Raw genomic sequence first — 26,455 nt, forward strand, 5'->3', positions numbered from 1 at the left:
TTTTACTAGTAGTCGTGATATGATTATATCATAAATTAATTATTTTAAATTATTAATAAAAATAATACTAAATATTTTAAATAGAATATACTTATTTAATTTGATATATACTTATAAATTTTTGTGTAAAATATATTTATTTAGTTGGATATATATACTTACAAATTCTTGTGTAAAATATATTTAAGTAAAATTCTGTTAAAAAGAAAAAAAAAATCCTAGCCTACATTTTATCAAAAAAAAAAGGTTATGTAAATATATATACCTAAAAATTTGTGCTTAAAATAACGAATCTCTAGTAATTTAATTGCAATTCTTCCTATATGTTAAAAGAAATACAAAAAAAAAAAAAAAAAAAACTTGATTCGTGATATTCTCTTATTCGAGTAGTCAAACATAGTAAATTGACAAAGTCAGATATTTACAAGACTTATAAACCAAAAATGACAATTTATATAATATTAATTAATTGCAGAAATCTACCGTAGAATTCTTCCCAAAAATAAACACGACAGAATAGAACAGTCTACGTAATATAATAATGGAAAATTTACATGGTATACTAATTTTTGTCATTTTTTTACAAAAATACTGCCAGGCGATATTTTTTACTTTTTTACTGTATTTTTTTATAAGTTTCATACTGCAATATACTATGTTAAGTTTCACTGGTGTTCTACTGGTGTTTTACTAGTGTTCTAGTGTTGTTTTGAGTTATATTGCTTTGTGTTTTACTGGTGTTTTATAAAAACACAGTATTTTTGAAAAAATTTCCGTGTGACAGTATTTTTGTAAAAATTAATCCAAATTTCAGTATTTTTGTAAGTTTCCCTATAATAATATTGATGTGGAATGGTCATTATGTGCTCTTTAAGTTTTTCTTTTTGGTTTGCCTATGATTCTTAGTGTTAATGAGGTCAAATTTTTTTTTTTGAATGGAAAATCATCATTTTATTAACCATTGAATTCAGTTACCAAATCAGGTAACAAATCAATTGGGACAGACCCCAAATTGAAGGTGCAATCTGGATAGAATAAAGAAGCTCTAGCAAAGTTATGAGCCACTCTATTAGCTGATCGCCTAATAAAAAAGATAGAAACAGTTTGAAGTTCTTTAAGTAATGCCTTACAATCGTTAACCACTTGACCAAACATGGAAATCATATCAATTGAACTACGCAAGGCTTGAACAAACACTAAGCAGTCGGTTTCAAGGATAACTTGAGTTGGTTGATTACGCTTGATCCAACTTAAGGCTTCCTTGACTCCCAAAGCTTCCACAAATTCAGGTGTAGCCGAACCATTGAAACGTTTGGTAACCCCTTCGATCAATAATCCTTGTGAATTACGAACAACAAAACCAAAACCAAATTGAGTTGTGTTTGCAAATATAGCAGCGTCAACATTAACCTTAAAACTATCTCCATGTGGTGGCTGCCATTGCTCAGCACCGTCACCTGGAATTAGACCAGGATTCGGGTATGTAACATTAGAATTATGAGCAGTTTGCCATTGATTAAGGTATGTTCTTGCTAACAACACTATACTTTCAACACTCACCAATTTGTTATTCCAAACTCTGTCGTTCCTTGCATTCCACAGAGACCAACAAAGAGCAATCATAAGTCTCCTCTGATCTGCATCTAACACCAGAAAAGTCGAGGAGCACCAGTTAAAAAAATTCTCCTGCTGCTGGTTCACCACCGTGCCAATGCCGACTCTATTCCAGCAAAGAGCAGCTGCTGGGCAAGACACCAGGGCATGGAAAGTTGTCTCCTCGTGGTTGTTACAAACTGGGCAGACGAGAGACACGGCCACATGTCTTGTTCGCAACTGTGTCATGGTTGGAAGACATCCTTGACAGGCCCTCCACACCATATTTTTCATCTTCGGAGGTGATTTCACTGCCCAGAATTTTTTCCAAAAGGTTGCAGCGACATCGCCATCTTGACCATCTTCCCCATTAATCTCTTGGGCTAAACGATATGCACTTTTAACAGTAAACCACCCAGAGATCTCCCCCTTCCATGTGAGATGATCTCGGTCCTGACTAAATTGGAGAGGAATGGACAAAATCAGATTTTGGTCTCGCTCAAGGAACAAATCTGCTATTAAATCTTCGTCCCAACCCGAGCCATCCATTGCCATTAAATTACAAACTTTGGCATTTTGAAGAGCAGGATGTGAAGTTGACACAAATGAATTCTGAGGATCTGGAAGCCACGGTTCACCAAGAACTGAAATAGAAGAGCCATTACCAATTGACCAACAAACACCATGAGTCAAGATTTGACGAGCTTCAAGAACACTACGCCAAACATAACTTGGGTTATTTCCAATTTCAGCAGTGAAAAAAGTACCTCGAGGGTAGTATCTTGCTTTGAAAATCCTAGCCACAAGAGTTTCTGGATTAGTAAGCAAACGCCACCCTTGCTTTCCCAAAAGAGCCAAGTTAAAACTTCTCAAATTTCGAAACCCCATGCCTCCTTTAGTTTTGTGTTTGCAAAGCTTTTTCCATGACATCCAATGAATACCTGATGAAGAATTATTTGATGATTGCCACCAGAATTTGGACATCAAGCTTTCCATATCTCGCGTGACCTCTTGCGGGATCAAAAACACACTCATAGCATAGCTTGGAAGAGCTTGTGCGACTGTTTTAATCAAAATTTCTTTCCCTGCCCTTGAGAGAAACTTCGTACCATAACTTAGAAGTCTACTCTTCACTTTGTTTTTCAAAAATCCCAAGGCTGCTGATTTGTTTCTTCCCATAGAGCTAGGAAGACCCAAGTACAAACTTCCTTCAGTAGCCGTGACCATGCCCAAAATGGAGTTGATTCGATCTTTTATAGAGTTCAAAGTATTAGTGCTATAAAAGATTGAAGACTTAGCTAGATTCACCTTCTGACCAGAAGCCAATTCAAACTTGGATAGTACTTCAATAATCCGCCGAGCCTCAGATTCAGTAGCCTTGCAGTATAGGTAGCTATCGTCTGCAAAAAGCATATGGGATACTCTAGGAGCACCATTTGCCACTTTACACCCATGAAGCCAACCATTTTGTTCATATTTCTTCAGTAAAGCTGTGAAACCTTCAGCGCAAAGAATAAAAAGATATGGGGATAAGGGGTCACCCTGCCTTATACCTCTTGTAGGAATGATTGGGCCAACTTCGTTATTACCATGAGTCACACAATAGTTAGCCGATTTCACACACTTCATGATAAGCCGAACCCAATTCTCAATAAAACCAAGCTTTCGAAGCATTGCTTCAAGAAAATTCCATTCGATTCGATCATACGCCTTACTCATGTCAAGTTTTAGAGCCATGAAACCTTCCTTACCTTTTCGTTTCTTCTTTAGGTAGTGTAAAATCTCAAAAGAAACAATAATGTTATCTGAGATTAGTCTACCTGGGATGAAGGCACTTTGATTTTCAGAAATGATGGAGTCCATGAATGGTTTCATTCTGTTAACCATGACTTTTGTGATGATTTTGAACAAGACATTACATAAAGCAATAGGCCGAAGATCAGACATACGTTCTGGGTTTCTCGTCTTTGGAATGAGAACAACGTTAGCATCTCCACAATGATCAGCAAGAGTTCCATGTTCAAAGAAACAACGCACATTTTCCACAACTTTACTTCCCACAATCGGCCAGCATTTTTGAAAGAAAGCAGGTGTCATCCCGTCAGGTCCCGGGCTCTTGTCAGGGTGCATTTGGAAAACTGCTTTTCGAACCTCCTCTTCAGAAACTGCTTGACAAAGTTCCAAGTTAACCCCATCCGACACTGTAGTTGATACACAATCGACCACTTCAGTACAAACACTACCCGAAGATGTGAATAAATTGTTGAAATAATCGGCTACAACAGAAGGCAAACCCGAGTCCCATGAAACCCAATTGCCATTAGCATCACGAAGCTCATTCAGCTGATTATTCTTCTTTCTATTACTAGCAGCCTTATGAAAATAACTGCTATTTTGATCCCCTTCCCGTAACCAAAACTGTTTCGCCCTTTGCTTCCAATAGCTTTCTCTTTGGTCAAGAGCTTCATAAAGCTTCTTCTTTATCTCGGCATACCTCTGAACTGAAATGGAGTCTCGCAAACCTTGGAGTTTTTTCAAATCAGCCTTATGACGCCTAATTCGTTGATTAATAGAACCCGTCAATTCCTTACCCCAGATAGAAAGTCTCTCGGCACAAAGCTTGAGTTTATGGGAGATACTTTCATTTTGTTCTTGGGACCAGACATCACGCACGATTTCCAAGCACAAAGGCTCCTTTAACCATGAATTTTCAAACCGAAAACGATGGTTAGGAGTAAAATTATTAACCGCAATGGGTTCAAGAAACAAAGGAGAATGATCCGAAGTAGCAAATCCCAAATTAGAGAGCACAGCCGAATGAAAAATCTGATTCCAAGAATTAGAAATTAGTGCTCTATCAAGACGTACCTCAATCCATGCACTTGTGGCTCTACCTTTTTCCCAAGTGAACTGATGACCTTGTAGATCAAGATCTTCCAATCCACAATTCAACAGAGTTTGTTGGAACCCCGTTAACAGCCATTGGGGATAAGGACGTCCACCTCTCTTGTCTTCTTGACGAACAATATTATTGATATCTCCAATAACACACCAAGGGAGCGAAGACCGGTCTTTGAGGCTTTCAAGCAAAGCCCAAGATTCACTTCTTCTATTACGATTTGGTTCTCCATAAAAACCAGTAAGACGCCAATCCGGGGTTGTAGAAGATATTGATATTTGAATATCAATGTGATTATTAGAGTAACCCAACAAAGTGCCATCCTCCTTATTTTTCCAAAGTAGAGCCATCCCACCCGAAGCCCCAATAGCTTCAACCACAAAGACTCCTTCAAAATGTAAAGATTGGGCCAAGCCCACCACTTTTGACTTATGACACTTAGTTTCACACAAAAAGATAAAATCGGGTCTCTTTTGAAACACAAGTTCCTTAAGGAATTGAATAGTCCGTTGGTTCCCAAGCCCCCGGCAATTCCAGCTCAACACATTCATAATTCTTGGCGGGCCTGGATACCAGCACCCGCCTCGAGCATGTTTTTTGAAATCATATCATGAGTTGTAGTATCATTGTCAACCAAATTAGAAATATCCATATTTTTTACTCCTTGACTATGACTAAAACCCACACGGCCCAATTCATTTTCATTAGTCTCATCAAGCCCAATCTCCTTTTCCAAGCCCATTCTCCTTCTTTTATTATCAATAAAAGTCAATCCTGGATTCAAATCTATCCCAGTTGGCGCCACACCCTCATTCTCATCATTCTTCCTTAAATCATGGGATTTTTCCAAAACAACATTAACATTGACAGAACGTGAATCATGGGACATTAATGGGGATACCTGATTCATGGCTCTCCCTTGATTCTCTCGGCGTGATGGGATTTGATTGCTCCGGTCACCACCTCGCGAACTGCTTGCTCCGGGGGAGTTCTTGACTGCCAGACCCGACTTCAACCACCGTGAACCATCAGCATAGTTTCTTCTTCTCGGTGCCGCTTTTAACTCAAGGCTATATTCTTGAACAAGTTGATCTTTCGGAGTGTCGAATAGCTTTTCGCAGAACTTCTCGGAGTGTCCAAGAACACCACAAAGAAAATAAAAGGTTGGCAAGTCTTCATATTTGAACAAAACTTCACATTTCGGGCCTCCCACTATTTCAAGTTTCTTCTTTTTTTTCAGTGGTTTGTCCACTCTAATCTTCACTCGTATACGCAAATAATCCCGCCAAACACCAGAAAAATTATTTGGGTCAGATTTGATAAAGGTGCCAATGTAATTACCCACTCCCTGTAGAATTCTGTCAGACATAAAGCCAACAGTCATATTATGCAATTGAACCCATAGATCCAGCTTCACCAATGGTATGTTCCTAGGATTCTCTCCCTGCTTCACTCTTTCGAAGATAAGAGGTGCACGATCGAACGTCCACGGACTCCCCTCAATTACTCGTTCTATATCAACTTCATGATAAAATTGAAAAAGAAAAAGGTTTGGGTCTAGTTCCTTCACATACAAACCTCTACCCGGCTGCCAAAGAGTGGCAATTTTGTTTTGCATCGCCTGAAAGTCGATAGCCCGATTAGTGAGAAATCGACCTACTAAGAGCCACCGATCATCAATCTCAGCTAAGCCATCCGCCCCTGCTTCGAAGATAAGCCCCTCCTCATCATCATCATGTATTGTAAATGCCTCATATTGCTCTTCCATGCTGATCAAATAATGCCAAAATCACCAGACTGTGAAGACAATGAACCACCAAACACCAAACTTAAAAAATATAATCTCAGACAAAACAAACCAGCACGAACGGATCAATCAAAACAGGCCAACCATGTCATTTGACTAGACTCTATAGGATACTAAAATTCTATGTGAATAAAATTTAAAAAAAACCGTAACATTAATGAGGTCAAATTTAGTTAGGGAAATTTTTTAGAAAAAAAGTTTAAAATATATATATAAAAATAGCATAAAGTACTTGATTATTCTTTATGGTAAGTAGTAGGGATGCACATTTTCCTTATGGGGATGGCCCTCGGGGATCCGTCCCTAATGGGCGGGGATTCCCCGTCTAAATGGGGAACAGGACAGGGACAAGATTACTTTTTGTCCTTAAATATAAAATGGGGCGGGGATGGGGATCACACTCCCCACTCCGACGGGGACCCATTTAGTATTTTATCTTATATTTTTAGTAATATTTTATATTTTATAATTTATGTTTGTATTTTTTTAGTATATTAGTATCTTTTTTATGAATTTTAAATTGTGTTTTAGATAATAATTAGTTTATTGAATAATAATTAATGTATAATATCTTAATTTTTATGTATTTTAATATTTTTGTATATTAAAAATTTTATTATAAACTTTATTTTTCTATTAGGGGATTCCCCTCCATGTCCCTACCCCTATTAGGGGATTTTCAGCCCCATCCCTAATGGAGAATAAGCGGGGATGGGGATTAAAATTCTTAACGGGGATGAGAATTGGGGAGCACTCCCTGCCAATTCCCCGCCCCGTGTGCATCCCTAGTAAGTAGCTACCATTTGAAGGTATATGGTTACTCTTACTTAATTTTTCGTATTTTTAAACTTCTTATTTCATTTTCCCATAAATAATATTTTTTTGAAAAAAATTATATTTTTGCACCAAAATATGAAAACCCATAAAATTTATAATTTACTCATTTAATTAAGGGTAAATAGTGGCATAAGTACCCAAAATTTTAAGTTGGTAAGTGGCATAAATTCAATGTTTATTTTTAGCGGCATAAGTACCAAATATTTGTAAAACTATAAATTTTCTCTAATTTCATCAATACAGACTCTGTTATTATCTTAAAGATTGCACGTATTAGACTCAGTTTTTATATCATTAGGTATAGACAGAAATATATATAGTACTAATTACTTCTAAATATTCTTTCAATAAATTCAAACGGAGTCTGTACTAATGAAATTTGAAAAAAATTCTAATTTTACAAACATTAAGTACTTATGCCGCTAAAAATAAATATTATATTTATGCCTCTTACAAATTTAAAATTTTAGGTGCTTTACACATATTTCTTTCTAATTGTACTAAAACAAATACAATAAGACTTTTTTTTGTTTTTTTTTGAAATCACAATAAGACTTTCTAATTACATACAACAATTAACTTATTACATCTACAAAATGAATTTACACATATCAAACCAAAAATGACTCCCTTGTTTTTCCTTCTGTGTTTTTTTTTTCTTTTTTGGGTGGGGACATGGTATATCATTCTCTTATAAGCAAGGTTGTGTAGTCAAAGCCAATGAGTTTCACATGTTTGATGTTATTAGTATAGTATTACTTTTTTTTTTCTTTCTCTCGTTATATTAAACATGTTACTTAAATACTTGATAAGGATGGGATAATACCACATTCTTTTATAATTTTTTTTTCTTTTGTAAAAGAAGAAATAACCTTCAAAATCCAAATAGAGGACATAAATGTAAAACACAAAGATGATCTCAGCAATGGCACAACCAAATGGAGAAATTATATCGAAAAAACAAAATTACTCCCCAAAAAAGATAAACTTAAATATAAATGACCAAATAAATTCTCTAACCAATATAGTGTAGGAAAAATCTACAATACTTCAAATTGAATTGTTTAAGCCACAAAAGGTCAGGTAAAAATATCATAGTGATTTTAAGTGTTGTCTTTACTAAAAATTGTGGCAGTTTTACAATATTCACTATTACATAATTTTCATGTTGTATATAGTGGATTGCTTCACTTTTAAACTAGGATTAATTCTAGAGAAATCTTGAACTTAACTATGTAAACATGATTGTGTCATTTTTTATAGTTAAAATTTGAATAGTTAATCTAATCAAGTGGGTAAAGAACCCGAAACCACAAAATTGAACAACAAAACTGTAAAAATTAAATTCTTTTATATCACTTGCTACTTACAACAACCAAATAGAAAAGCAAATACAATAAAAAGGCTCATGATTCTCACTCACCAGAAATAACAAACTCCAACTACTTCCTAACATAATTTTTGTTGTACAAACCAAAATTCCTCTGCTCTAATTACAATTGTAATAACAGCTATAAAAGGAGGAGTCCTCACCAATCGTAAAGCAGAGTAGAAATACCAAAAATGTGAGACCCAGATTTAGAGAGAGGAGCTCATGTGTTGAGCTTGGTGAATTCATGCAAAGAAAAATAAAAGAGAATTAGTGAGAAAGATTATAAAACAAGAAGAAGAAAGAAAATTGAAATACCAGTCAAGTTTGTGGCTTGGATTTCATACCTTATGTAATATTCTTCAAAGTATAGTGTAGATTTGAGATCGTTCTTCAAGGCGAGCTCAAAGAGGAAGTATCCCTGGATTTAGGGCGAACCTCTATAATCGCTGTGTTTGTTTTCTCTATTTTTTTTTTCTTTTGATGCATGTACTTGTGTTTGTATAATTGTGATCTATTTTTTGGGGATAGGTTCTAGTGATATCGGTCTGGTTTGATCGAGTTGGCTATCTGGATTCCTAGGTTTCGTTTGAAGAGGAAGAAAGAGAGAAAGAGATTTGGTTTAAATCTCGAAGGTTATTTGATTGAATCTGAGCTAGGGTTAGCTCATTTAGAATCATTTGTTTGCTCTGGTCAACGACAAATCGTTTTGATTCAAACGATTTATCATAGCGAGTTAAACCACTCACAGTTTGATTATTTTTAATCAAATTTGTTTTAATTATTTTTGGTCAATTTTCACTTTATCCTTTTAAAATATTGAGTTGGTGTAGGGCATTCTTGAAATTAAAGAATTCCTACAAGAACAAACCACCACTATATTGTAGCCACACACATAGAGAACACCACCACTTGTCATTGTCTCAATAAATGGAGAGCCTCACCAAACTCAGCCTCCCCAGCAACAATGGTGTCAACCTTACATTCTTTTATGATTATTATTTTTATAAAGTAAAATGAATTACACTAAAAGTTCACGATGAAGATATTAGTTATCAGTGTATGGACCTCTTCAAACTAAGATAACTAATTGTCTAGTCTAGATACATACTTAGCCAAATCAAGGGTTACTGTACGCAGGGGCAGAGGCTGGATTGGGCCAACCTTTTTAATTTTAAAATAAAATGAGATTATCATTAAAAGCCATCTACCAAAAAAGAGTACCAAAGATTCACACAAATTCTTGTAATCCCAACCACTACACTATAACGATATCGATATAAAGAGATAACTTAAGAGGGGTCAACTATTAAAATTGGTAAATATTAGATAAATATTTTTCAAAAACATTATTACTTTCAAAATTCGTAATAAAATATGAACTATTTCTATACTAAATTATTCATTAGTTTATTTTTCACAATAAACTACCAAAATATTTTTAAGAAAATTATATTCTCTATTATAATTATTACTATAATTCCTTATAAAATAAATTCTATTGATTGTAGTTTTTTTTTTTTTTTGAAATTTTAAATAGTATTCAACACTATCACAAAGCGTTATACCACTTTAGTACAATTAAATAAAGAATCTTATATATATTTTTATTTAATAACTATTATAGAATATCGTAAATTATTCGCAACACACTATGTGTAGTGATGGTGTTGGGCGAAAGCTTGAAGGGAGATCAAGTTGAGTTTCAAGGGGAGCTTGAGCAGAGCTAGAGGGAGTCTAGCAGTTGGAGGGATTCCAGCAAACTAGAACCACTGGGAGGCTAGTAACTTGAAGCCGAAATCTACTATTTTTTGTTCTTGGAAACAAATTAAAAGGGAGTTTTTATTTGGTTTTTTGTATGTATAAGAATAGTTTGTAACAACTTTATTTATATGGTGGATTGCTTAACCTTTATAGTAGGTCCCGTGGATTGATCTAAGAGAAATCTTAGGCCAAACTACTTAAAATGATTGTGTCATTTTTTATGTTATTTTGTTCTTAGGTTTTATTTGATTAATATCTGAATATTGTTAATCTAATTAAGTGGACAAATAGTTTAAGTAGTTAATTAGTCTTTTAAATGGTATCAGAGCTAATATGTTGGTCCTTGCTGCTTTCTTGATTGATTTATTTGATTCTTTACTCGTGTTGTTTGCCCTGTATTGGTTCCATTTTGTATTGTTTAGTTGTTGATTTTTTTTACTCACTACTGTCGTCTAAGTGTTCTATAGATTGTTTCAAAAAAGGTGGGTCTACTTCTAAAATCCCCATGCAATTTTACTTATAAAACCCCATGCTTGATGGAACCAAATATGCTTGTTGGAAAGCTCATATGAGAGCCTTTCTTAAAGCTATATAGTATATAGATGAGTGTGTGTGGAACTCTAATATTATTGGTTGGTCTCCACCCATTGTGCACATTGGTGAGAAGACTAATGTCAAGCTTGTGGTTGAATGGACCAATGAAGAGATTGAAAGTGAAAATTGGAATTCTAAAAGAATTCATGCTATTTTAATGTTGTTTATGTTAGTGTCATAGTTAATTGTAAATTTTTTTTAAATATTATCCGTATTTTTGGATGGGACACGTGTAATTCTAAAAAAAATAGTATAACTAAGTTACTTTAAGTCCAATAGCAGGCCTAACTAAGATAATGGACCAAATTTATTGTGAAGTCATGTCTTTTGGATATTGGACAAATGACTCGTTCATGCAGGATAACCCTCCAGCACAGCGTGTATTTGGAAGACCTCAGTCAGAGCGTCTAGAGAAGTAACTAGTGAGCATCTGGATATCCAGTTCATTATCATACTCATTAATTACCAGATCTTGCGATATCAGGACTTAATTCTAAAGATTTCATTCAAGGATCATATCTTCCCAAAATGAAAAGATAGTAATTAACAATCAAACATTGATGTGTTTTTATTATCAACAAAAATAGGACAGGATTTGACAAATATAAACGATATGTGGTCTCCACATCAACATACAATCAGCGTCTCAGGGTCGGGCTCCACCAAATGGGCTCAAAGTCAATATATTATTTGTATTTACCCCATCAGTGGACAGAGTCAAGAAAACAAGAACCCTAACACTATAAATTAAGAAAACTCATTCTTGCAAAGGGTTAGAATCTCAATCCTTGAGTGCTGAGGCAAATTCTAAAGTTCAGACACTTGTGTAAATCATAAGGTTTTTCGAGTCTTATAACAATAATATTGATTGGTAGACTAAAACTCATCAATGCCTCAACTACATAAAAGCTCTGATTTCATGCTTTATTGATTATTTTTCTTTAGTTTTATTATATTTTATTAGTTTCTAAAAATCTTAGCAAATATATTGGTGTTTTAATTGAGAACTAAAGAAAGCAGTGATATCATAAAATGTTGTATACTGTAACCATAGTACTCACTTGAAACAAAACTGGCAGTCGCAATAGAGACATATCTATGGACGATGTAGATCCTATCGTTCAGGTGAAAACAGCAATCGAAAATTCAAAATAATCGACCAGTCGTCCTATCAAAAAAACTCAGTATAATAGTTGAGTGTTCAAATTACGAAGTGTTTTAAAAATTAATTTTGATGCTGCATTAGTCTTTTTAATGTGATTTTTTTTTTTTTTTGCAAAGTCACTTACCTATATTAATAATAATAACATGATTGGTCGTTGGTCGCTAGCAAGTGAGTTTATACGACTATTCTACAAGGTCAATGAGTAAAGACTCGAATTGAAGTGAGAAAACAAAGCTTCTTTTTTTTTTTTGACATTAAACAATTAAATTAATTGCATACAAAAGAATAATCTTCAAAGAACACAGAACAAGTCAAGGGGGCAGGCTAGGCAATGGCTGTGGGAAGAGACTGGCAGAAAGGTGATTTCCCAATTCAGTGTCTACAACGACAGAGAGATAAATAACGTAATATGATCTACCAACAAAAAATTTTACGAGAAAAAGGAAAATAATAATAATAATAATAATAATCTTTATCTATATTACAAAAAAAATATTTATATATATATTTTTTATGAAAACTAAAGAGAAATACTCTTCCAAAGTTATCTTTTTGTGTTTGTGACATAAGTTATATTGTTTCTCAGTTCAAAGTGCTGGTTTTTATTCCAGATACGAGATCGATATTTGACCAGAAAGCTTTAATGCATTTTCGTGGCGAGCTGAATTTTGATGGGCATTAGCTCTTTTTCAGGTTAGTGTAATTTATTTCTCTTCTGGGATTTCTGAAGACTTTTTTGTTGACTATTTGGTTTTTCATCGCTTCATCTTTCTCCGGTGTTTTTATTGCGTTTAAATGTCGGGTGGGAAACCATTTTTTTCCTTTTTGTTTGTTGCAATTTGAGCTTCAAGTTGAAGTTGAAATTTTGATTTTGTTTATTCATGGGTATATACCTATAAACACCCATGTGAATTTGTTGAATTTGAGTTTGAGGAATGGGCATGTAAAGCTCTCCAATTGCTAAAGGATTATGATTCAAGTGCACACTCCTCAAAACTCAAATGATTTTTCTTTTTTAACAGCAAAGAAACAGTGGAACTGCTAATCTAGGGTTTGCAGCTTAGGAATAAGTAGTGAAACTTGGCAGAAAAATCCTGACTGACAAGCTTAAAGAAGACATTTTTCATTTGAACCTGATATGGATACAAAAACTGTTGTGGGTCAGAAAGTTGAAGCTGTTTTGCTGCTACCAAGTTGTGCAATTGTTGGTCAGTCAAACAGTCTAAGGGGAAAACACCATCTCTTTTCATAGCTTTGTTGGGTTTAAGGAAGATGGCACTGGATGTGGTCTCTAGCGCTTCGGCTATTCCGGCTTCAGAAGTCCTTTCTCAAACAATAGAAATCATTCTTGAGATTTTTGTTACTGCTAATGATGTCCTCGTTAATAAGGAAAGTTTTAAGGAACTGACAGGTTACTTGGAAAGAGTAGTGCCTGTTTTAAAAGAGTTGGGCAAGAAAAATATTGATCATTCTGAGAGCTTGAAGAATGCTGTTGAGATTCTCAACCGAGAAACAAAGGCGGCTAAGCAATTAATGCTGGATTGCACCAATAAAAGCAAAGTGTATCTCTTCATGAATTGCAGAGGGATTACAAAGCGTCTCGAGTCTATGTCGAAAGAGATTAGCCGGGCTTTAAGTCTTCTTCCTTTGACCACACTTGATATTTCATCAGCAATTGTTGCAGATATTGAAAAGCTTAGTGAAAGTATGCTGAAGTCTGAGTTTCGAGTGGCGATTACAGAAGAAGAGATCATGGAGAAAATTGAGTCCGGCATACAGGAAAGGAATGTTGATCGTTTGTATGCAAATAATTTGCTGGCTCTCATTGCAGAGGCTGTTGGAATCTCAACCAGCAGATCAGAGTTAAAGAAGGAGTTTGAAGAATTTAAAAATGAGATAGAGAATGCTCGGTTGAGGAAAGATCAGGCTGAAGCTATACAGATGGACCAGATAATTGCTTTGTTAGAAAGGGCTGATGCAACTTCATCATCAAAGGAGAAAGAAATGAGGTACTTTAGTAAGAGAAAGTCCTTAGGTAACCAACCATTGGAACCACTTCAATCATTTTACTGCCCCATCACAAGGGATGTTATGATGGATCCAGTTGAAACTTCTTCAGGACAAACATTTGAGAGAAGTGCTATAGAAAAATGGTTAGCAGATGGTCATAAATGCTGTCCCCTAACCATGACTTTATTAGACACATCAATATTACGGCCAAATAAAACTCTGAGGCAATCAATCGAAGAATGGAAGGGCAGAAATACCATGATTATGATTGCTTCCATGAAACAAAAACTTGAGTCTGGACAGGAAGAAGAAGAAGAAATTCTTAATATCCTGGGAGAGCTACATGCTCTCTGTGAAGAAACAGACCAGCACCGCGAATGGGTAATCCTAGAGAATTACATTCCAATTCTCATCCAACTTCTTGGTGCGAAAAATCGCGAGATAAGAAAACGAGTTCTTATCATCCTTTGTATTCTGGCAAAGGATAGTGATGATGCTAAGGTACTCTTTCTCTCTCTCTCTCTAGATTAGCAGTATGCCAATTTTGCTATGCTTATATGCCTACTGAAAAACTGTACTTTAATATGTTATAATATACTGTGGCCATAGATGATTGTAATAAGTTTGTGGAGAGCTTTCAATGGATTCATATGCATAAGGAATGTAGATAGTTACATGAAGTGCTAAAACTAATCCTGAACTCTAGGAAAGCAAACTCTGATTATGAATACAAATTACTGAATTTAAGTTTCATAGTTGGATAATAAATTTCTTGGAAAGAGAGTTGTTGGTCTTTAATTTTGTAAAATGCAAATTTTCCATAATTCAGTATTGTTAGACTCTCTGCAATTGAAAAGTAACAGCTTCCATCATCACTTGGTACTCATTCCTATGGTAAAACTCTTGAGGATCTAGTTGATTATTAAGCTTAAGAACTGAGATACTTCTGTATAATTTGTTATTAAGATTGCATTCTTGTGATCTATCACATTGGCAATTCTGGCATAGGCCCTTGTTGTCTTCTTCCGAATTTCGATAGGGCTCGTTTGAAACGTCGTATTAGGTCGTATTGTATTATATTGAATTGGATTATATATCATATTTTTAGGGCTTTTTCATAAATGTACAACAAAAATAAAATAATTACAAAAAATGTGAAAAAAAAATTATTTGAAAAACTTGTACATTTTGAAAATTTATTATATAAAAACCATACATATAAATCATTAATGATTAAATTAATTACCATAAATAGATTAATGTAATTAATGTTTGTAATATTATTTTGTAATATCTTATCCTTATGTTTATTATATTAATGTTTTAAAAATTATTAATAATAAAATATATTTATTAAAATTCAAAATAAATAATTTCTTAAAATTAATTAAATAAATAATAAACAGTTTTATAAAAATAAATAAATTAAATATTTTTTTTATTCAAAAACAAATGTTTATTATATATTTTAGTATGAATTATTATAATTTAATAAGTTTTTTTTCAATAAAATACAATATCAAAATTATAAACATTAATGTATATAAATATAAATCAATGTTTAAAATTACTAAAAATAAACATGACACACAGAATGATATAATAAACATATGTGAATATTATTATTTTATTTATTAAATTAGTATGTTTAATAAATAGAAAACAAAATAAACATATATATATATATACAAAGTATTTTATATTATTAGTATGTTTATTATAATTGTAAATATAAAAATAGACACAGTCAATTTATGCTATACTAAAATAAATATATTTTCTAATGAGTTAGTGAACGAATTTTCTATTGAAATACAATTCTTACATCAAAAAAATAAATAAAGAAACATAACTTTATAAACTATAAATTATTTAATTAGAAAAAATAAACAGGACACAATAAACAAAAAAAAAAGACAAACAATTTTTTTATAAATATTATTTATATATATATTAAAAAATAAACATGACACACATAGAGTGATATAATAAACCTATGTGAATATTATTATTTTGTTTATTAAATTAGTATGTTTAATTAATAGAAAATAAAATAAACACATATATACATATAAAATATTTTATATTATTGGTATGTTTATTATAATTGTAAACATAAAAATAGACATAGCTAATATTTATACTATACTAAAATAAATATATTTTTTTTTTCTATTGTTTCTATATGTTGATTATTTTCTAATGATTTAGTGAACAAATTTATCTATTGAAAAACAATTCTTACATCAAAAAATAAATAAAAAAACATAATTTTATAAACTTCAAACATTATTTAATTAGAAAAAATAAAATATAAATTGTAGATAAGTATGTAGGCATATAATTTACCTAATGATTACAAAATTATTTATAACTTTGTTCAAAAAAATAAAAAATCATATTGAGAATCATATATTTTACAATAAATAAAAGGGCTTTTTTCATAAAGGTACAACAAAAACAATATAATTACAAAAACTGTGCAAAAAAAAATTATTTTAAAAACTTATATATTTTGAAAACTTATTACATCAAACCAGACATTTTAATCATTAAATATTAAACTATGTTTATTAAAACTCAAAATAAACAATTTCGTAAAATTAATTAAACAGTTTTATAAAAATAAATAAGTTAATTTTTTTTATTAAAAGATAAATGTTTATTATCTATTTTAGTATGAATTATTATAATTTAATAAGATTTTTTTTAATAAAAATACAATATCAAAATTATAAACATTAATGTATATAAATATAAATCAATACTTAAAATTACTAAAAATAAACATGACACATAGAGTGATATAATAAACATATCTGAATATTATTATTTTTTTTATTAAAATAGTATGTTTAATAAATAGAAAATAAAATAAACATATATATACAAAGTATTTTATATTATTAGTATGTTTATTATAATTGTAAACATAAAAACAGACATAGACAATTTATACTATACTAAAATAAGTATATTTTTTTTTTCTATTGTTTCTATATATTGATTATTTTCTAATGAATTAGTGAACGAATTTTCTATTGAAGTATAATTCTTACGTCAAAAAATAAATAAACAAACATAATTTTATAAACTCCAAAAATTATTTAATTAGAAAAAATAAACATGACACAATAAACAAAGAAAAAGATAAAGATAAACAATTTTTTTATATATTATTTATTTTCTAAAAAATTATTAAAAAATAAACATAACACACATAAAGTGATATAATAAACTTATGTGAATATTATTATTTTGTTTATTAAATTAGTATGTTTAATTAATAGAAAATAAAATAAACACATATATAAAATGTTTTATATTATTGGTAAGTTTTTTATTATAATTGTAAACATAAAAATAAACATAGTCAATATTACCATATATATAATAATCAATAATTATTACCATATATATATATTATAAAAGAAATTGAAAAAAGTTTTTAATTATATATAAAAATGTATGAGAAAATGATAATAAGTTTTTTTGCACATATTTTGTAATTAATTAAAATAATGTATACAAAATTGTAAAATGCCCTAAATAAAAATGTGATAATATATCAACAAAATATAAACAAAAAAATTTGGATACATTTATAACACAAATAATAATAAAAAATACAAATCAAGAGAAAACACATGTAAATAAATAAAAAAAAATACAAATCTTCTTATTATAATTTTTATAAACATAAATGTGTAAAATTTGAGTATATTGTATTTGGATATAGTATGTATTTGAATAATAGTTTTATAGGGAAAAATTAAATAGTGATTTAATCTAAATACAAACTTTCAATATTTGTAATAATGGTTGATTTTTAAAATTATTTCAAATTATATAAAAATATAAAGTAATTATTAATATAACATCATTAATAACTATAATAATGAGTGAGAATAAATCAAACAATCAAATACTTACCATTTATATATTGTATAATAAATTGAAAATAATTTTTTTCATAACAGATAAAATGTATGATTATATGAAAATAAGTTATTATGCACATATATTGTAATAAAGTTATATAATGTATATATTACTGTAAATTGTCCATATTTTTATATAATACTATGTAAAACTTTAATTCCACATATAGTTTTACATAAAAATATTGCATAAAATACAATTCATTATAATAGAATACAATACGACCTAATATTCCAAACGAGCCCATAGTGTTTATCATTATACACTTGATAGAAGGTTAAATTTTTTAATTATCAATCAACTAGAATGGTTAATATTCACAGAATTTCCCATTGAAAAATGGAAATGTTGCAGGAAAGAACCATAATAGTTGAGAGTGCCATTGAAAATATTGTTCGATCACTTGGACGTCGTCCTGAGGAACGGAAATTAGCAGTAGCATTGCTATTGGAATTATCTAAATGCAATTCAGCAAGAGAATGCATTGGAAAGGTTCAAGGTTGCATACTCCTACTAGTGACCATGTCAAATGGCGATGATAATCAATCTGCTAGAGACGCAGAGGAGCTACTGGCAATTCTATCATTCTGTGATCAGAATGTCATTCAAATGGCAAAGGCTAATTATTTCAAACACTTTCTTGATCGTCTTTCTACAGGTTCATATATGTTTTCATGTTATCTTGGCAGGCTACCCAGTGCTTATTGATGAAGCAATTTTTTTTTTTAAAATGACCTATAAATATTTGTATCGCAGGACCTGAAGATGTGAAAAAGAAAATGGCAATGAATTTGGCAGAGATGGAATTGACTGAGCACAATAAAGAGTCTCTGTTTGAAGGAGGAGTGCTACATCCTCTTCTTGGCTTGGTCTTGCATGATGACATTGATATGAAAAGGGTGGCTATTAGGGCTCTTCGAAACCTCTCAAGCTTACCAAAAAATGGTTTACAGATGATCAGAGAACATGCAGAGCGACCTTTACTTGGCCTTCTTTTTAGTCGCAACATGTCACACTCAAGTTTACAAGAACTTATAGCAGCCACCATTATGAATCTAGCTACCTCAACTGTCTCTCAAGACTCTAATCAGCCACCTGTTTCATTCTTGGAATCTGATGAAGATATTTCCACACTCTTCTCTTTAGTTAGCTTCACAGGACCTAATGTCCAGATAGACATTATCAGGACCTTCCACATTCTGTGTCAATCCCGCTCATCCACAAATATTAAAGCCAAATTAATAGAGGTATCTATTCTCTAGAAACTATGATCCGATTGCTGTGTTTTTAGAAATTCCACCATACTTTGAGTGCTTATAAGATGGTTTGGATTGATTTTATTTAAGTTTAATTTTTCTGTGCATCACTGAATTATTTTCATAATTAAAAGGTGCATAAAAGGCATGAGTCATTATTAGTTTGTATTATTATTGATCAATTTTTCCGAAGAGTTAGTTCCTGAAAATCTTGAACTACATGATTCTTAATGCGTTCTAACTTTTTTCTAAAAAAAAAAAAAAACCTTTAATATATAAATGATACAAAGAGAGAAGAGAGAAGATTTGTGTGACTACTTTTTCTGTTGTTAACTATTTGTGTCAACTTCCTGTATAGCTTGTTTTCAAATATTAACTGGTTTATCAACATTTGCAGTTCTCAGCTTTGCCAGTGTTGGTCCAACTGTGTGAGAATAATAACCTAAAGTTACGAGCAAACTCCATCAACCTGTTCTGTTGCTTGGCAGACGGCGTAGATGAAGCTATTATCTTGGAGCATGTAAATCAGAAATTCATAGAGACTGTAATACAGATCATCAAATCTTCGGATGACAATGATGAGATTGCATCAGCAATAGGCATTATCTCTACCCTTCCGGAAATCCCTGGGATCAATCAATGGATTTTTGATGCAGGAGCACTTCCACTCATCATCCGCAAACTCAAAAATGGCCAGCAGAATGGTCCATTCAAGAACCAGTTGATAGAGAATGCTGTTGGAGCCATTTGCCGTTTCACTGTTTCAACAAGGTTGGAATGGCAACAGCGAACAGCTGAAGCTGGCATTATTACTGAATTGGTGCACTTGCTTGAGTCTGGAACTGGATTGACCAAACAGCGTGCAGCTATAGCTCTTTCTCGTTTTTCAGAGAGTTCGTCAAGGCTAAGCAGGCCATTACCAAAGAGTAAAGGGATCTGGTGCTTTGCACCTCCTCCTGAAACTGGATGTCCCGTTCATAGAGGGATCTGTGGTGTTGTGTCAACATTCTGCCTTGTGGAGGCTGATGCAGTTATTCCACTTGTGAGGATACTTTCGGAACCTGATCCTGGAGCTTGTGAGGCTTCTTTAGATGCACTTTTAACTTTAATTGAAGGTGAAAAACTCCAAAATGGTAGTAAGGTGCTTGACAATTTAAATGCCATACAACCCATTATAAAACTTCTTAGCTCCCCTTCTCCTAGATTGCAGGAGAAGACTCTAAGCGCTCTGGAAAGGATATTCCGGCAAATAGAGTTCAAACAAAAGTATGGTGGCTTTGCTCAGATGCCTTTAGTTGACTTAACTCAGCGCGGAAATGGTAGTGTCAAATCACTAGCAGCAAGAATACTTGCTCATCTGAATGTGCTTCATGATCAATCTTCATATTTCTGAAGGAAACTTGTTGCTTCTGGTCAATTACAAAGCTCATTTTGATGCTTTGGCTCCATAAGATTCTTCGGGAAAAAGACCAAAAAAAAAAAGAAACAGATGCTGAAGGAAGCACATTTCAAGGGGGAAGAAGCCCTTGCATTTCCCAAAGAAGGCAGATCATATCTCTCTTATTCATTTGTAAAAAAGAAAGAAAATCTAGATTACTTTCCTTCTTCCTGAGTTTACCAACCTGTCTGATTTGAGAGCATGTAGTTTGGTTACTCTCCTAGGAATCAAAAGTGATCTAATTCAATTTGTTAAAGCTGGCTGTATAGATAATTATGATGAGACCGTTATTGGACAGGAAGGAAACATATAATGTAGCTCATATTAAATGCTACAGATGTGTTCTAAAGCTTCATTGATTTGATGATGTTAATGCTAAAGAAAGTAGAAGCAACACTGGTGGACTGGTTGCCAAGCTTAGCTTCTTCACTTTCTTTGACAGAATACAATTCTTTGACAAGGTAGATCCTGTTCTTCTGGATTTGAGAAGAGGGAGTTCAAGCTTTGACTACAGGGTCTTTTGTGTTGAATTTATTAAGCATTTTATTCCAAGTTTATGTTGTTTTTCTGTAGTTAATTAGTTAGTTATTGTTTTTTTTTTGTGTAGTAATGTGAATGTATATTTGATTATAATAATTTCTCTTGTAAAATTTCTATCTTCTTCCACTAAGCTTGTAATGCCCTTCTTTCAATAACAAAAATACTTTTGCATCTCTGTGGAAATTTTTTAAAACTCTTATGCAGGCAGATGTCATGTTTCATGGAAGTTCGTATTTGTCTGGTGTTTACTAAGTAATTTCCATTTACTTATTTACACAGTAATACATTTGTGATAACGGAGTCACGGACCTTGTTCTTTTTCAAAAATCGAAAAAAAAAAAAATGGTGTAATAACATTAAGGGAAAAAAACAAAAAAATACAAAAAAGGAAAAAAAATTACAAAAATACTTTGGTACAAATTCATTAAACATTTATACAGTCCACATACAAATATTTACAAAAATACCACATGCACTAAGCCTTCAGCTGTACAGAGCGAACCATGAAGATAAAAAAACGCGCTCGTTTCAAAACCGCAAAACAACCAAAATGAAACCAAAACGAGAAAAATACAACTATTAATTCTGGCAAAATCAACTGGAAAAGAATACCTGCAATGTTCTAAACTGAAAATGACGAAAAAAAAATCAGAAAAACTGTGAAGAAACTGAAATTACACATTTGTTTTCTATTTTATTCGATCAAAATAACTCCCCCTAATATCGAAATCTATATTCATGAAATGTAGATACGTAATGAAATGCAGATCTGGAGCTCCCACTAAATCCAAAACAATGTATGATGTGAAAAATTTAAAAAAAAAAACCTCATGAATAATACATCTACGTTATATACAGTTGCATTTTGATTTATTTTTTGTTTTGGTTGCCTTATAGTTGCATTATCGTTTTATGATAGTTTATATATTATGCAAGAATTTAATTTGATGGGGACTAAGAAATAGTAGTTATACATAGTAAGTTTTGTGCAAATAGTTGCATATTAATTTTATAGTGAAATAACATATGCAAGAAGTAAAACTATAACAAAACTACAAAACAATTTGTATGCAAGTGCAAATAGTTGCCTTATAGTTGCATTATCGTTTTATGATAGTTTATATATTATGCAAGAATTTAATTTGATGGGGACTAAGAAATAGTAGTTATACATAATAAGTTTTGTGCAAATAGTTGCATATTAATTTTATAGTGAAATAACATATGCAAGTAGCAAAACTATAATAAAACTACAAAACAAGTTTGTATGCAAGTGCAAATAGTTGCCTTATAGTTGCATTATCGTTTTATGATAGTTTATATATTATGCAAGAATTTAATTTGATGGGGACTAAGAAATAGTAGTTATACATAGTAAGTTTTGTAAAGAATAGTTGCATATTAATTTTATAGTGAAATAACATATGCAAGTAGCAAAACTATAATAAAACTACAAACAACCGTATACAAACTAAAATACGGAAAAACTCTTTGAACATCAACATCCATGATAAATCTCATTGTTACCCATTGATGATATAAAAATGGGATCGACTGAGTTAATCTAATCTATTAGCTTTGCCACCTTTACTCATAAATCTTAATCATGTTTGTCCTAATACTTTTCTAATATTAATTTTATAACTCTACTCACGTCAATACTACTATAAGCATGAATTAGATCGTTTTCTTTTCAAGTATAGAATATCATCGGTAATTGTTTTTTATTATTTTATTTTGTTATCTAATTATTTCGACGTGGCTTTGAGCTAGTCCAGCGAGAATGAAAATGACATTAAAATTGTACGAATTTATTTGTACATGCTTATATCAGTTGAATGGCCTAGTCAAAGTCTTCTCTTTTGTCATGAAAGTATTTCAGAAGTTGTAAAGTTAAACTAATAAGTTAAAAAGATTTAATTAAAAACTGAAATAAAATTAAAAATAAAAAGAAAAGAAGAAAAAGAGAGTGAAATGATGGATTGATTGATAGAAGTCAATCCTGTGACACTCCAAGAACAATATATGTTAAAAACTAGCTTTACAATTAAAAAATTAAAAATAAAAAGAAAAGAAGAATTGTTATGGAAAAAAAATAAAAAATTAAAAACTGAAAATAAAAATAAAAATAAAAATTAAAAATTAAAAACTGAAATAAAATTAAAAATTAAAAATTAAAAACTGAAATAAAATTAAAAAGAAAAAGAAAAGAAGAAAAAAAGAGAGTGAAATGATGGATTGATTGATAGAAAATGAAAAAAGAGAGGGAAGAGAGTAGGATTTGATAGATGATGGATGGAATGATGACTAAGTGGTATTTGTGTAATAAAACCAACTTTGTAAGTAAAAATGTAGACGTGTAGAGGTATTTAGGTAATAAATTGTGCAAAATGGATTTTTCATGTAAAAATTTCTAACATTAAGGTGTGTTCGAAAAAGATATACAACCTTTGTTCAAAAAAAATATATATACAAATTTGATGGGTTTTTATACTTTTTAAGTAAAAATATATATTTATTTTCAAAAAAAAAAAGAAAAAGTAAAAATATATATTTTATAAGAAAATTTGACAAAAAAATTAAAAAAAAAAATATGTAAAAAATCAAGTAAAAGTAACCGAATACTAATCACTAATCAATTACTATAAGGAGATAACAGTGCCTTGTGTTATTCTTTTTTAATATTTTTTACTTTTCTTTAATAAAATTCAATAAAATATTTTTTTTGAAAGAAATATATATTTTTACAAATTTATTCTTTAAAAATCATAAAAAGGAATTTTTTTTTTTTTTTAAAAAAAAAGCTAATATTTGCAGAAATAATAGTAGTGTCTAAAAAAGGAAAAGAACCCGTTTTATCTTTATCAGCTACACTATTTACAAGTAAAGCTGGTTAAGAAAAAAAAAATCCATAAAGTTGTTCACTATTTCACCTATTATGTAAAGAAAAATGAGGTGAGAAAGGTTGGCACGTAATTATATGATATTTTGACTTTGACTATTAAAGTAAAGGTTGTGTTGTGTGGGATTTGCATGTAAATAGTATAGTAGTACTAGATTACGACTCACTCACTCACCGCTCACGACCACCAACTGACCAAGAGACAAGAGTAGTCCGCAACTCCCAACAGCGACTGCACAGTAATGGTTCATCAATGGAACGAGTTCTTGAAACGATGGTTCATGTCGTTTTCGTATTCGAGAAATTTTGGACTCTCTCTTCTTTTCTAAACTTATGATTACAATATACGACTTGTGTTGTTGTTGTTGTTGTTGTTGTTATGAACCACCTTAAGCAGATTCATGCTTACACCCTTAGAAATGGCATAGACTACACCAACAATCTCATACTGAAGCTGCTTGAAATCCCAGATATTCCATATGCCCATAAACTGTTCGACCTTATTCCTAAGCCAACAGTCTTTCTCTACAACAAGCTCATGAAGGCCTACTCTTCTCATGGTCAACACAGCCAGTGCTTGTCTCTCTACAGCCGCATGTGCTTCCTTCCAAATGAACATTCTTTCACCTTGTTGTTCTCGGCCTGCGCTTCCCTTTCGTCCCATCACTTAGGGGAGATGATTCATTCCCGTTTCGTCAAATCGGTGTTTTCCTTAGACGTGTTTGCTGAAACGGCTTTGCTTGACATGTATGCCAAAATGGGAATGATGGCTTCTGCTCGCCAACAATTTGATGAAATGAGAGTTAGAGAAATAGTTACATGGAATGTTATGATAGCAGGCTATGCTAGGTCCGGAGACATGGAAAGAGCAGTGGACTTGTTTGGCTTGATGCCTGAAAGGAATGTGGTTTCTTGGACGACGATGATATCTGGGTACTCGCAAAATGGTCAGTATGCCAAGGCCTTGGAGATGTTTATGCATATGGAAAAAGAGAGGGATGCAAAGCCGAATGAAGTCACTATAGCTAGTGTTCTTCCAGCTTGTGCTAATCTTGGTGCACTTAATATTGGAGAGAAGATTGAAGAGTATGCAAGAAGAAGAGGCTTCTTCAAGGATTTGCATGTAACTAATGGTATACTGGAAATGTATGCAAGGTGTGGTAAAATTGATATAGCTAAGCAAGTGTTCGATGAGATTGGGAGCAGGAGAAACTTGTGCTCTTGGAACTCAATGATCATGGCTTTGGCAGTCCATGGAAAATGCAAAGAAGCTTTGGTTCTTTTCGAAAAAATGCTGGTAAGAAGTCAAGTATTTTCCTTCATGAATTTTAACTCATTGCAATTGATTTCTAATTGGTTAGTATCTTGTTTATCTGGCTGGAAACAGGCTGTAGAAATTAGACCTGATGATGTTACATTTGTGGGACTTTTATTGTCATGTACTCATGGCGGAATGGTTACCAAAGGCCGCCATATCTTCCAATCAATGGAGCCAAACTTTGGTATTGCTCCTAAATTGGAACACTATGGATGCATGGTTGATCTTCTAGGCAGAGCTGGTGAATTGGAAGAAGCTTATGAACTGATACAAGAAATGCCAATGAAACCTGACAATGTCATATGGGGTGCTCTTTTGGGAGCTTGCAGTTTTCATGGTAATGTCAAATTTGCCGAAAAAGCAGCAGAGTCCCTCTTCCGGCTTGAGCCATGGAATCCAGCAAACTATGTCATTCTTTCCAACATATATGCATCTGCAGGCGAATGGGGCGGTGTTGCTAGGCTGAGGAAGGTGATGAAGGGAGGCAAAATTAGCAAGGCAGCAGGGTATAGTTTCATTGAAGAGAGAGGTCAACTTCAAAAATTCATTGTGGCCGATAAGTCACATCCTAGAAATGATGAAATATATGCTTTGTTGGATGATTTCTATGATGAAGTGAAGCTTTATAGAGACGTAAATTATTTCTTAACTAAACTTGAAGAAATACAATTTTGAATAAACCAAAATGTGTCTTTCTTTCCCCCTTTTTTTCAAAAAGAAAAAAAAACAACAATTATAATAATATAGCAAGAATCCCATTACACAATTAATTGGTCCCCTGTTTCATGGACCAATTTTTAAACTAAAGTGAAAAAGTTCTCAGCTGTAATATCAAATATGGACATACAAGACTTTTTGAAAAGAAAATGTAAAGGGAGACATACAACGGTAAAGTGAATATTCAAACTTTGAAAATAAATCATAATTGTTGATATACAATATGGCAATATGCAAGCCATTGAGGGATGTATATTCTACCATCATTGAAAATAGTGAAAAAACAAATTTACGAGCTTGAAAA

General features: G+C 32.0%; 4 protein-coding genes and 1 long non-coding RNA gene across 8 annotated transcripts; 2 read left to right on the forward strand and 3 right to left on the reverse strand.

The window, feature by feature from the left end:
• Positions 1-954: 954 nt before the first annotated feature.
• LOC115722620 (uncharacterized) lies at positions 955-5,043 on the reverse strand. The gene has a single exon (XM_030651869.2). It carries the CDS (start codon positions 5,041-5,043, stop codon positions 955-957), a length of 4,089 nt encoding a protein of 1,362 aa, XP_030507729.2.
• LOC115722621 (uncharacterized) lies at positions 5,040-6,260 on the reverse strand. The gene has a single exon (XM_061108277.1). It carries the CDS (start codon positions 6,258-6,260, stop codon positions 5,040-5,042), a length of 1,221 nt encoding a protein of 406 aa, XP_060964260.1.
• A 2,208-nt stretch (positions 6,261-8,468) lies between these two features.
• On the reverse strand, positions 8,469-9,406 carry LOC115704924 (uncharacterized). Its single transcript, XR_004009343.2, has 2 exons — positions 8,853-9,406; positions 8,469-8,740 (listed from the first exon to the last, which is right to left on the reverse strand). It is a non-coding gene; the product is annotated as an uncharacterized LOC115704924 (long non-coding RNA).
• A 2,846-nt stretch (positions 9,407-12,252) lies between these two features.
• On the forward strand, positions 12,253-21,385 carry LOC115705529 (U-box domain-containing protein 43). 4 transcript variants are annotated; one of them, XM_030632882.2, is made up of 6 exons: positions 12,253-12,387; positions 12,640-12,721; positions 13,051-14,539; positions 18,335-18,638; positions 18,737-19,227; positions 19,634-21,385. In XM_030632882.2, exons 3-6 carry the CDS (start codon positions 13,301-13,303, stop codon positions 20,627-20,629), a joined length of 3,030 nt encoding a protein of 1,009 aa, XP_030488742.2. In that variant the 5' UTR covers positions 12,253-12,387; positions 12,640-12,721; positions 13,051-13,300; the 3' UTR covers positions 20,630-21,385. The 4 variants fall into 4 exon arrangements, with proteins under 4 accessions (XP_030488742.2, XP_030488741.2, XP_030488739.2 ...); XM_030632881.2 differs by having other exon boundaries at positions 12,295-12,432; XM_030632879.2 differs by having other exon boundaries at positions 12,320-12,432; positions 12,615-12,721.
• Positions 21,386-24,007: 2,622 nt separating this feature from the next.
• LOC115705477 (pentatricopeptide repeat-containing protein At5g08510) lies at positions 24,008-26,200 on the forward strand. The gene is made up of 2 exons (XM_030632814.2): positions 24,008-25,413; positions 25,504-26,200. The coding sequence occupies exons 1-2, from the start codon at positions 24,496-24,498 to the stop codon at positions 26,107-26,109; spliced, it is 1,524 nt and encodes a 507-aa protein (XP_030488674.2). The 5' UTR covers positions 24,008-24,495; the 3' UTR covers positions 26,110-26,200.
• The last annotated feature ends 255 nt before the right edge of the window (positions 26,201-26,455 follow it).

This window comes from Cannabis sativa, chromosome 1 (assembly GCF_029168945.1).
Source record: "Cannabis sativa cultivar Pink pepper isolate KNU-18-1 chromosome 1, ASM2916894v1, whole genome shotgun sequence".
Taxonomy (NCBI): domain Eukaryota; kingdom Viridiplantae; phylum Streptophyta; class Magnoliopsida; order Rosales; family Cannabaceae; genus Cannabis; species Cannabis sativa.

Bases quoted from the DNA above. Each gene is read 5' to 3' on its own strand.
- LOC115705477 (XM_030632814.2), top strand. From the start codon at position 24,496: ATGAACCACCTTAAGCAGATTCATGCTTACACCCTTAGAAATGGCATA. The intron at 25,414-25,503 runs GTAAGAAGTCAA...GGCTGGAAACAG, and splicing joins TTCTTTTCGAAAAAATGCTG to GCTGTAGAAATTAGACCTGA.
- LOC115705529 (XM_030632882.2), top strand. From the start codon at position 13,301: ATGGCACTGGATGTGGTCTCTAGCGCTTCGGCTATTCCGGCTTCAGAA. The intron at 18,639-18,736 runs GTTCATATATGT...TTTGTATCGCAG, and splicing joins TCTTGATCGTCTTTCTACAG to GACCTGAAGATGTGAAAAAG. The intron at 19,228-19,633 runs GTATCTATTCTC...CAACATTTGCAG, and splicing joins TTAAAGCCAAATTAATAGAG to TTCTCAGCTTTGCCAGTGTT.
- LOC115722620 (XM_030651869.2), bottom strand. From the start codon at position 5,043: ATGAATGTGTTGAGCTGGAATTGCCGGGGGCTTGGGAACCAACGGACT.
- LOC115722621 (XM_061108277.1), bottom strand. From the start codon at position 6,260: ATGGAAGAGCAATATGAGGCATTTACAATACATGATGATGATGAGGAG.